Below are 13,102 nucleotides of genomic sequence, written 5' to 3'. Positions count from 1 at the left end.
AGACCGGGAAAGAATTTTCAGCTATGACATCTCAGACCAGCGCCTGATCTCTAAAATCTACATGATTCTGTCAAAACTCAACCACAAAAAGACAAACAACCCAATCAAGAAGTGGGCAAAGGATATGAACACACATTTCACTAAAGAAGATATTCAGGCAGCCAACAGATACATGAGAAAATGCTCTCGATCATTAGCCATTAGAGAAATGCAAATTAAAACTACGATGAGATTCCATCTCACACCAGCAAGGCTGGCATTAATCCAAAAAACACAAAATAATAAATGTTGGAGAGGCTGCGGAGAGATTGGAACTCTTATACACTGCTGGTGGGAATGTAAAATGGTACAACCACTTTGGAAATCTATCTGGCGTTATCTTAAACAGTTAGAAATAGAACTACCATACAACCCAGAAATCCCACTTCTCGGAATATACCCTAGAGACACAAGAGCCTTCACACAAACAGATATATGCACACCCATGTTTATTGCAGCTCTGTTTACAATAGCAAAAGTCTGGAAGCAACCAAGGTTACCATCAACGGATGAATGGGTAAATAAATTGTGGTATATTCACACAATGGAATACTACGCATCGATAAAGAACAGTGACGAATCTCTGAAACATTTCATAACATGGAGGAACCTGGAAAGCATTATGCTGAGCGAAATTAGTCAGAGGCAAAAGGACAAATATTGTATAAGGCCACTATTATAAGATCTTGAGAAATAGTATAAACTGAGAAGAACACATACTTTTGTGGTTACGAAGGGGGGAGGGAGGGGTGGGAGAGGGGTTTTTTATTGATTAATCAGTAGATAAGAACTGCTTTGGGTGAAGGGAAAGACAACACTCAATACATGGAAGGTCAGCTCAATTGGACTGGACCAAAAGCAAAGAAGTTTCCAGGATAAAATGAATGCTTCAAAGGTCAGCGGAGCAGGGGCGGGGGTCTGGGGAACATGGTTTGAGGGGACTTCTAAGTCAATTGGCAAAATAATTCTATTATGAAAACATTCTGCATCCCACTTTGAAATGTGGCGTCTGGGGTCTTAAATGCTAACAAGCGGCCATCTAAGATACATCAATCGGTCTCAACCCACCTGGAGCAAAGGAAAATGAAGAACACCAAGGTCACACGACAACTAAGAGCCCAAGGGACAGAAAGGGCCACATGAACCAGAGACCTACATCATCCTGAGACCAGAAGAACTAGTTGGTGCCCGGCCACAATCAATGACTGCCCTGACAGGGAGCACAACAGAGAACTCCTGAGGGAGCAGGAGATCAGTGGGATGCAGACCCCAAATTCTCATAAAAAGACCAAACTTAATGGTCTGACTGAGACTAGAGGAATCCCGGCGGCCATGCTCCCCAGACCTTCTGTTGGCACAGGACGGGAACCATCCCCGAAGACAACTCATCAGACATGAAAGGGACTGGTCAGCGGGTGGGAGAGAGACGCTGATGAAGAGTGAGCTAATTATATCAGGTGGTCACTTGAGAGTGTGTTGGCAACTCTTGTCTGGAGGGGGGATGGGAGGATAGAGAGAGAGGGAAGCTGGCAAAATTGTCACGAAAGGAGAGACTGAAAGGGCTGACTCAACAGGGGGAGAGCAAGTGGGAGTAAGGAGTAAGATGTATGTAAACTTACATGTGACAGACTGATTGGATTTGTAAATGTTCACTTGAAGCTTAATAAAAGTTAAAAAAATAATAATAATAGTAATTCACCATGACCAACTGGGATTTATACCAGTATGTAGGGATGGTTCAACACTAGAAAAACAATGTAATCAATCATACAAATAAAACAAAAGACAAGAATCACATGATTTTATCAATTGATGCAGAAAACGTATTTGACAAAGTTCAACACCCACTGATGATAAAAACTCTCAGCAAATTAGGAATAGAAGGAAAATTCTTCGACATAATAAAGGGCATTTATACAAAGCCAACAGCCAACATCATTCGAAATGGAGAGGGTCTGAAAGCATTCCCCTTGGGATCAGGAACCAGACAAGGATGTCCTTTATCACTACACTTATTCAACATTGTGTTCGAGGTCCTAGCCAGAGCAATTAGGCTAGATAAAGAAGAAATAAACAGCATCCAGGCCAGCAAGGAAGACATAAAAGTATCTCTATTTGCAGATGACATGATCTTATACACAGAAAACCCTAAGGAATCCTCCGGAAAACTACTGGAACTAATAGAAGAGTTCAGCAGAGTATCAGGATACAAGACAAACATACAAAAATCAGTTGGATTCCTCTACACCAACAAAAAGAACACTGAAGAAGAAATCACCAAATCACCAAGAAGATAAAATACTTAAGAATAAGTCTTACCAGAGATGTAAAAGACTTATACAAAGAAAACTATAAAGCACTACTGCAAGAAACCAAAACAGACCTACATAAGTGGAAAAACATACCTTGCTCATGGATAGGAAGACATACATTGTAAAAATGTCTATTCTTCCAAAAAAGCCATCTATAAATACAATGCAATTCCAATCCAAATTCAAACAGCATTTTTTAATGAGATGGAGAAACAAATTACCAACTTCATATGGAAGGGAATGAGGCCCTGGATAAGTAAAGCATTACTGAAAAAGAAGAAGAAAGTGGGAGGCCTCACTCTACCTGATTTTAGAACATATTATACTGCCACAGTAGTCAAAACAGCCTGGTGCTGGTACAAAAACAGATACATATAGACCAATGGAACAGAATTGAGAATCCAGACATAAATCCATCCACATATGAGCAGTTGATATTTGACAAAGGCCCAAAGTCAGTTAAGTGAGGAAAAGACAGTCTGTTTAACAAACGGTGCTGGCATAACTGGATATCCATCTGCAAAAAAATGAAACAAGACCCATACCTCATACCACACACAAAAACTAACTCAAAATGGATCAAAGACCGAAATATAAAATCTGAAATGATAAAGATCATGGAAGAGAAAATAGGGACAATGCTAGGAGCCCTGCTGCATGGCTTAAACAGTATATTGCTAACAATGCAGAAGAAAAACTAGATAACTGGGAGCTCCTAAAAATCAAACACCTAAACTCATTCAAAGACTTCACCTAAAGAGTAAAAAGATTACCTACAGACTGGGAAGAAGTTTTTAGGTATGACATTTCCAATCAGCTCCTGATCTCTAAAATCTACATGATACCACAAAAACTCAACTAAAAAAAGACAAATAACCCAATTAAAAAATGGGCATAAGATATGAATAGACACTTCACTAAAGAAGACATTCAGGTAGCTAGCAGATACATGAGGAAATGCTCACGACCATTAGCCATTAGAGAAATGCAAATCAAAACTACAATGAGATTCCATCTCACACCAACAAGGCTGGCATTTATCCAAAAAACACAAAATAATATACGTTGGAGAGGTTGTGGAGAGACTGGAACACTTCTACACTGCTGGTGGGAATGTAAACTGGTACAACCACTTTGGAATTCGATTTGGTGCTTCCTTAAAAAGCTAGAAATAGAACTACCATATGATCCAGCAATCCCACTCCTTGGAATATATCCTAGAGAAATAAGAGCCTTTACACAAACAGATATATGCACACCCATGTTCATTGCAGCACTGTTCACAATAGCAAAAAGATGGTAGCAACCAAGGTGCCCATCAACGGATGAATGGATAAATAAATTATGGTATATTCACACAATGGAATACTATGCATCGATAAAGAACAGTGAGGAATCTGTGAAACATTTCATAACATGGAGGAATCTGGAAGGCATTATGCTGAGTGAAATCAGTCAGTTGCAAAAGGACAAATATTGTATAAGACCACTATTATAAGAACTCCAGAAACAGTTGTCTAAACAAGGAAGAAAATATTCCTTGATGGTTAAGAGAAGGGGGAGAGACGAAGGGAGGGAGGAAGGGAAGAAGGAAGGGAGGGAGGGAGTGAGTGAGAGAGAGGTGTTCACTAATTAGATAATAGATAATAACTATTTTAGGTGAAGGGAAAGACAATACACAGTACAGGAGAGGTCAGCACAACTGGACTAAATCAAAAACAAAGACGTTTCCTGAATAAATTGAACACTTCGAAAGCCAGCACAGCAGGGGCGGAGGTTTGGGAACCATGGTTTCGGGGGATATCTAAATCAATTGGCACAATAAAATCTATTAAGAAAACATTCTGCATCCCACTTTGGGGAGTGGAGTCTGGGGTCTTAAACACTAGCAAGTGGCCATCTAAGATGCATCAATTGGTCTCAACCCACTTGGAGCAAAGGAGAATGAAGAACACCAAGGACACAAGGTAAATATGAGCCCAAGAGACAGAAAGGACCACATAAACCAGATACTACATCACCCTGAGACCAGTAGAACTAGATGGTGCCTGGCTACAACCAATGACTGCCCTGACAGGGAACATAACAGAGAACCCCTAAGGGAGCAGGAGAGCAGTGGGATGCAGGCCCCAAATTCTTGTAAAAAGACCAGACTTAATGGTCTGACTGAGACTAGAAGGACTCTGGAGGTCATGGTCCCCAGACCTTCTGTTAGCCCAAGACAGGAACCATTCCCAAAGCCAACTCTTCAGACAGGGATTGGACTGGATAATGGAATAGAAAATGATACTGGTGAGGAGTGAGCTTCTTGGATCAAGTAGACACGTGAGACTATGTTGGCATCTCATTGTCTGCAGGGGAGATGAAAGGGCAGTGGGGGTCAGAAGCTTGCTGAATGGACATGAAAACAGCAAGTGGATGGAAGGATTGTACTGTCTCATTAAAAAAAAAAAAAAAAAAAAATTTTTTTTTTTTTTAGCAATTAGGAGTATATAGCAATTTGTACGGAAACCCTGGTGGCGTAGTGGTTAAGTGCTACGGCTTCCAACCAAAGGGTTGGCAGTCCAAATCCACCAGGCACTCCTTGGAAACTCTATGCGGCAGTTCTACCCTGTAGTATAGTGTCGCTATGAGTCGGAATCAACTGGATGGCACTGGGTTTGGTTTTTGAGTTTTTAGAAAGGTGTGTATAAATTTTTGTATGAGAGACTGACTTGATTTGTAAACTTGCACTTAAAGCACAATAAAAAGTTTTTTTTTAATTCAAAATTACAAAAATAAGAGGTTAAAAAAAAAACCAAATAGCCATGAAATTTACATAGAACATTATAATACATGAATCTTAACAGATTATCTTACTGATGGATGATTCTAGACTAAATTATTCCTAAATATTTCATAGAATCAAGAATTACTTCATTTCCAACTAAATTTCTGACTTTCCTGTGCAAAATTACAGCAACTAGTTGACACTTTGAAGTCCCTGGGTGTTGCAAACAGTTAACATGCCCTGCTGCTAACCGAAAGGCTGGTGGTCTGAGTCCACCCAGAGTCACCTTTAAAGAAAGGACTGGTGCCATTGAAAACCCTATGGGGCACAGCTCTACTTCACAGTTCTACATGCGGTTGCCGTGAATCAGAATCAACTCGATGGCAACTGGTTAACTGACACTTAAAATTTCATAGAATCAAAGTTTTATAGTTAGAAGAGAAACAATCTTTTTTTTTTTTAAATACTTAATTTTACAATTGAGAAGGACACAATGCTACTAAATGGCCTCTGACTTTCAAAGCCCCATGTTTGTTACCCACTGCAAGCACTTTCCCATCAATTTTTTCTCAAATATCTTCCTTTACTTTTCCACATAACTCTTTGTCTCCACACATGTTCAAATAATGTAAGGGGCTTGGTATTTTTACTGTATTTTATATTATTGTTGGCATACTTATGAACACATACCTGATGCAGAAGGTCTTTCTGAGGTGTAGGGGAGGATCTTTCTTCACACACAGGAGGTGGTTTATGTGTAGGGGGGAGGTCAATCCTGTGTTAAAAAGGTTAAAAACGGTGATTGTCACGTTTAGCCAAAAAAGGGGGGGGGAGGGGGGGGAAATCTAGTTTCTCTTAAAGTTTTGAGGCTATTTTCCTCATAACCAATATTTATATTAACTAACCAACATGTTTAATTTGTCTCATATTTTCATTACCTTTACACAGATTGAAAAAAAGTAAGCTGCTTGTTTTTAGATGTTCCAATATTTACTAGAAATTGAAAATTCTAAACACTTCGTGCTTAGTTAATTAAAAAAAAATACCTAAATTAAAGGATACAGAGAATGGAAGCTATGGTGGCTGAAGTAATTATAAATTCTCTGTAATCTAATAACTTCTGAATATGGGCATAAAGTAGTACTACACATGAATAGAATTTCAAACAATAAATAAAATGGTTACACAAATGTATTAGCTGACAAATAATGTTTTTGAAACTACAGAAAGGCATGAGGTAATGCAGGAACTAAGACCAAGTTAACCACATTGGTTATTCTTGAAATATTAAAGAAGTACAGTTTCACGAGCATTGCACTGAAAGACTATTTTATAGTCCTTTTACTCAAAGTAATTATTTCCTTTAATTTACTAACAATCAAAGCAAATTTGTATCTCCAAGGTGCCATAGGTCATTGAGGTGAGAAAACAGGCTCATGGAGGTTAAGTGGCTGGTTCATGGGACCACTGATCACATCATGATGGAGCTGAGACTAACACCTAAAAGACCAGTGTTAAAACTATGCCAGAATAGAGCAGCAGACACATACACAGAGCACTTACGAGGACTGAAGACATTCTCTCTTACGTCCTAATATAAAAGCATTAATAAACTTACAACGAGTAATATCATTTGTATAGAACTTCGCAGTTCATAAACCAGCATTATCTTATTTGATCTTCATCACAACCACGTGAAGTAGGTAGGAAAAGTAATATCCACATTTCACAAAGCGACAAAGCTGCTGATGGAATTCAGTGACTTGGAACACAGGTCTTCTGATTGTACATCAAGATTCAATTTCTACTTTATAATGCTATCTCAATGATTTGGTCAAAAACATTTTTCTTTAAGTGAAAAGATATACTTTATATAATTCACCAAAATTAAGTATTTTTCATCTTTAAGGAACAAGCTTTAAAACAATACATTTAATAGCTGTTGGTAGTTAAAAGTTAAGTTGTATCTATATGTACAAAGGGTATAAATAAACTGAAGAAGCAATTAAACTTCTGTGATATTTTTATACCTGTCTTTCAACTCTGATTTCACCAAACACCTGAATTTCTGTTCAGAAGTCGCGACAACATGTCATCATGGTACCATCTGGAACGGTGTATAACATGTTGTAGTGAAAAAGCGTCCAATTCATTTGTCTCTAGCAGCCCCTTGACACTTTTCCCTAAGATGCATTTTGGGACGTTCTTATGAATCCACAGTCATCTGACAAAGGTCTAACAGAACCTTTGCTTCCACCCCTCAGACACTTTCACAAATGACATGTAAAGGCAGATATAAAGTCTGATGCATATTGAATATTCATATCTGAACACAGGCAAAAAAAGTTACCTACACTTTGTCAAGATAGGTTGGTCTCCTTTTTCGGGGAGTCAGCAGCACAGTCACAAAGATGGCAATGATGAAAAGGGCAAGGACAGCTCCAACTACAGCTCCAGCTACAGCTGTAGAGGAGGTCTGCTTAAATAGGACATCTGCAAAGTAACAAAAATTAGGCTTTTCAAACAATTTAACAGGGTTCTCGAAATTGTGTGCCTTAATTTCTACAATGTGCAAGAACTATTAGGAGAATATTATCCAACGGCAAGCTTAGAAGATACTGAATTTGATCGATTTGTTAAGTTTTAGTAACGTTATGCTTACATCCTTCCTCCATGTAAGATGTCACCTTAGCACCTAGGCTTTGCTTTTTTTTTTTTCAAATTATGAAAAGAATATCCCCAGTCAGAGAGCTATGAGTGAATCTATTTCCTATGGGCAAAGAATGCCTGGAGGAGAAAAGAAGATGAAAAACGATTTAAGATTTTACTGTAAATAATGATAAAACAAAAATCAAGTTTTTAATAGAGTAAACCAACAATATAGACATTTACCATTTTTAGCCTAATAAAATATAAAAGAAACTCTGTAATAAAGAAAGTAAAATCCTTCAAGGGCAAAACAAAAAATATCCCAAGTGAAACAAATACAGTAAAATGATGTTAAGCATTGTAAATTTTTTAAATGTTTTAAAATAGGTATATCCTTATTAAAACAGTACTATTTGCAGAAAAATTCTCTTGGCTCATGTACATTTAATACAAAGTAAGCTTAAAATAGCTTCTCTGCTATAAAATTAAGTGGAAATTCTTCCCTGTATCCTGGCCATACATATTCTACATCATTTCTGAATATCAACTTCTCTTTCTTATGAAGGGGCTTCATTTCCACAACTCCATCGTTAAGTCGGTTCTGAAATAAGCTCAATACCTCATTTTTTAAATTAATTATTATTGCTTTTTATTATCAGTATCTTTATAAATCCGATCTTTGTCTTTAGGGGTTGGCATAAGAATGGTAACAGCAGCAAATTACGTACAACTACACTGTATGCAGTACATGGTACTAATGACAAGATGTACAAAAAAGAAAAAAATAGATGGTCTTAAGTGTGGTTCATAGTGGCTCAGGGACTACCTGTGTTACAAGTCACCTACATATTTTCAAATAAAAGTATTATGTTGTATGACAAAACCTTCAATCCTTATGGGTAAATTTTATTTTGACAATTTAGCTACATTAAATCCAATAACTGAGTTTTGTGAGGTGATGCATGTTATACGGTGCTTTCATAGACACAATTTTCTTTCCCAACTTGCACCACAAATTTTTTAAGAAATTATTTAAAAAACATATTTAGCAGTTAACATTCACACAATTCTTAAAAACTAAGGGTCACTCTATTTTACAAATTACCAAAAAAGGAACATACAAATTACTACAAATCATTAAATTTTTATTACAAATTATTACTCTATATTACATATTTCATGTATACCATCAATTTCCATATACATGCATAATTAGGCATATTTTTCAATTCTATTTTTATTGTGAGTCATGTGATATTTCAAATAGCTAAAAAAAAATTATATAATTGGAAAGAAGGTAAAATATTCTTTCACTCACCTAATTTAATCTACTAAGAATCCTGAGTTTATTCCGTAATGGGTCATTTTGTTAGGCTCATTCTGAACACCTTACACCAACAAGTGTAAATCACCCATTTCAATAACTTTTCAAATACTGACTAGAATCTGAGTATGACTATACAACCATTTTGAAACAATATAACAGGCTCAGTCATTCAGGGTGTTACTCCCATTTGCTGATGATGTGTGCCTGATTTCTCTTGCTATTATTGCCATTTCCCTATTCCCTGGTTTCTCCACTTACACACAGGTGGCCCCCGACTTAAGAGTCCCGCTCTGTGGACTCTGACCTAGGTGGTTCTAACCTTTACAGCCTGTTATACAGCCACATTTTGAACAGTAAACCATAACACTGAACATCTGCAAGTGTACATTTGAGAATAACATCAGCAAAATACACACTGAAACTTTGTATGATTAAAGGTAAGATTACAAAAAAAGGTAGTTCATCATAACTTGAACACGTCCTAAGCCAAAGACTGCATACCCTAGATGAGAAAAAAATTGAAGCCCAGTGCAGTCAGAATCTACTCTACTCCTATAAATGTGAAAATGATCCATGAGTTAGGAGTAGTATTTTATCCAAACTATCATTTTTCTCACCATATAAATTATACCTTTGGCCACTGGCCATCGCTATAAAGAACATGGTTGTGTTCAGGCTTTAAAAACAGGCCAGGTGATACCCGTTAAGTTTACGGGATTTGACTAAAATCATACAACTCGTCAGTGGCCAACATAAAAAATCTTAGTATGTCTAAACTCATTGACTTGAGTAGATTCCAACTCATAGCGACCCTATAGGACACAGGCCCCATAGGTTTTCCAAGGAGCGGCTATTGGACCCGTACTGCTGACCTTTCGGTTAGCAGCCATAAATGTAATTCTCAACCACTGCACCACCAGGGCTCCAACGTGTCTAGTACCTACTTATTCCACACTCCAAACCAAACCAAACTCATGGCCATTGAGTAGATTCCAACTCATAGTGGCCTTACAGGACAGAGAACTGCCCCATAGGGCTTCCAAGGAACAGCTGGTGGATTTAACTGCCGACCTTTTGGTTTGCAGCCAAAGCTCTTAACCACTGTACCACCAGGACCCCTATTCCACACTAGCTTTTATAAACGTCTCTCCCCTTCAATGCAAAATTTTAATTTGCTAAAGGATAAAGCAGGAAACCCTGGTAGTGTACTGGTTAAGAGCTACGGCTGTTAAGCGAAAGGTCAGCAGTTCAAACTCACCAGGCACTCTTTGGAAACCCTATGGGGCACTTCTACTCTATCCTACAGGGTCGCTGTGAGTTGGAATTGATTTGACAGCAGTGGGTTTGGTTTCTTTGGGAAAAGGATAAAGCAGCCCTATCATTTTTGCCCAACAGTGCAGAACTTAAATGTGTGTTCTTATTCTAATAACAAGGCTAATGTACTTCTAGTAGTACTTCCAGAACAGAATATTTATGGCCCAAATTAAGATTCTCAGTCTACAGACCATTACGTCTTTCATCAAACCTCACACCTTCTTCAAGAAAGCCTTTCATCTTGGCAGTAACCTGAAATTTGGTAGTGCTTTGTAAGTAAAAAGATATAATTAGGTAGACTTTTAGTATCCTAAAGTAACTTCAAATTCTAAATAGATACCTTAATTACCAGGTCTAAATAAATATTTTTAAACATTTAAATAATGATCTACTTATCCAATTCTGCCCCATTAGGCTTACTATTTCTAGTTCTAGGATTCTATACCTGAGAGTTCACTGTGTGTATACCACCACATTTCCTTCTGTCTTAATTTGGGCATCTTTATTTCACCTGGATCTATTCATTCTTCATTTATATTTATCTTCTCTTTTTTGCACACCTCTTCTTAGTAAAAACACATGCTAGTAAGTATTAAAATAAGCAACTCGGGGGGTGAGGGCAAACTTAGGAATGAATCCATTTACCAATTGAATAATCTACTTTATATAGGTAAAGTGTTAAATATCCATTTAGAATCTGTGTGTTAATTTTTATGGGATATATTCCAGATTTCCTTTTCTGATTCTTCTATTGAGAAGAAGTAAAATTTTAAAGCAGGTGATGAACACTAGAAAATGCAAAGGAAGAACTGAAATCTTTTGCATTTAAGTCAAAGTACTTTGTTGAAAATTGAGAATATAGCCACAACGCTGCCCCCACGTTTTCCTGCCCATACCAAACACGTATATATTACAGACTCTATCTTCCTACAGAACTAAAAAAAAAAAGTTAGGAAATGTATAAAAATTTGACCCTTTTAAATACTATGCCAGTTTACTGAGTGACTGAAAACGAGGCAACACTGCCATCATACAAGGAAATGTTCTGCTAAATGTAACACAGTTATCAGCGTAGAAACAAAAAGACAGAAGTGTTAAAACACTCAGCATGTGTCTCAAAGGAACAGTCTGCTGTCATCACAGCAGCTACGTTAATCCAGGCACTGCAAACCCACCTCCAAAAAAGGAAAAATAGCATTCCCCAATACAACAACATTATACAATTCAAGATATTACGCACGCGTCTCCTGGGGAAAAAAGTGCTCAGAAGTCAGTTACAAATCATACTTGAAAAAATGTAATCCAGATATAAGGAATAACGTTCAGTAATTTTTAAGAAGAATGCATTTATATATATTAAGTTGAAGTACTGTCCCTCCTACGATCACTGTGGAAACCTTGGTGGCGCGGTGGTTAAGTGCTACGGTCAGCAGTTGGAATTCACCAGCTGCTCCTTGAAACTCTAGGGGCATTTCTACTCTGTCCTATAGGGTCGCAATGAGTCAGAATCGACTCGACGGCACTGGGTTTGGTTTTTGGTTTATAATCACTGACGTGTGAAAGACATACAAAAAAATCTGCACACCTAATCCACATCTGAAACTGAAGAAGGACATTTAAAAAAAATTAAATACTGTTCTATATACTGAAATATGTCTGATTACAAAATACTAAAAAGCCCTTTAAAGCAGTACATATAGAATTATACAGTCCCTTTTCACAAACACCAAGTTAACAATATATATATATATATTTTTTTTGGTACCCTTTTTCTCTTCATTCCTTTTGCCAAAATTGTATCACACGATACATAGGTTAATGTGATGGTCTACAAATTTATCTTCACCTTTTTTTTTTTATATTATACATCATGGAATTGCCATCTTTCTTCCCTTTACTAATGCCATCCTGCATTTCTCAATAACCCCTGTTAACACTTTCTGAATATGATTGTATCCATGCAAATATTTCTCTCTCAAGGAGCCCTGGTGGCACAGTGATTAAAGTGTTTGGCTGCGAACCGAAAGGTCAGTGGCTCCAACTCACCGGTCGCTCCACAGGAGAAAGACATGGCAGTCTACTTCCATAATGATTCATAGCCTTGGAAACCCTGTGGGGCAGTGCTACTCTGTTTGCTGAATCAAAATCGACTCGATGGCAGGGGGTTTGGCTTTCTGGTTCTTCTCCTCAGGCTTTCATTCAACAAATTACCAAGCACCTAACATGAGCCAGGCCTTCTTCCGAGTGCTAGGAACACAGGATGAATTTTACACACTCCCTATCCTCACAAAATAAAGTAAAACTCCCAAAGTAGGGTGACAAGAATCTATGAAACTCGATCCAGTCAAGTATGGGAAGAAATACTACCAATAATAATATAAAAACGACATTCAGTAGAAACATCCTAGTGTGTGACACATGGAAGGGCAGCGGTAGCCTCCCTTCCGCACTCACAGTGGACCCCGTGGGAAGAGTCCATTAACACAGTTCCATGATGGAACTGAACAGACCGTTACACACTCACTTGGATGTATCACCTTTCTGGATATTCAGCATCTTATATACATTATGACCTATGTGTGCTCATTTGATTAAACCAATAAATTATCTAAATTCAGAGGAGGCATTGCCTGAGTGCCCCACATCTGACATGGAGACCAAGTAGGGGTACCAGTGCTAATCCATATGGTA

At 37.7% G+C, this 13,102-nt stretch overlaps 1 protein-coding gene across 1 annotated transcript in view; it reads right to left on the bottom strand.

Moving 5' to 3' along the window:
* Positions 1-13,102, bottom strand: part of NECTIN3 (nectin cell adhesion molecule 3) — a 219,412-nt gene that overhangs the window by 104,496 nt on the left and 101,814 nt on the right. Inside the window, exons 6-7 of the mRNA XM_049857720.1 lie at positions 7,476-7,614; positions 5,812-5,896 (exon numbers count right to left, since the gene is read on the bottom strand). Coding sequence (XP_049713677.1) covers positions 5,812-5,896; positions 7,476-7,614 — 224 coding nt within the window. The remainder of the gene's footprint in view (positions 1-5,811; positions 5,897-7,475; positions 7,615-13,102) is intronic.

The sequence above is a fragment of the Elephas maximus genome, chromosome 18 (genome assembly GCF_024166365.1).
Source record: "Elephas maximus indicus isolate mEleMax1 chromosome 18, mEleMax1 primary haplotype, whole genome shotgun sequence".
Classification (NCBI taxonomy): Eukaryota; Metazoa; Chordata; class Mammalia; order Proboscidea; family Elephantidae; genus Elephas; species Elephas maximus.
Note: the sequence above shows the minus strand (reverse complement) of the source record. Positions and strands in the feature narration are given on the sequence as shown.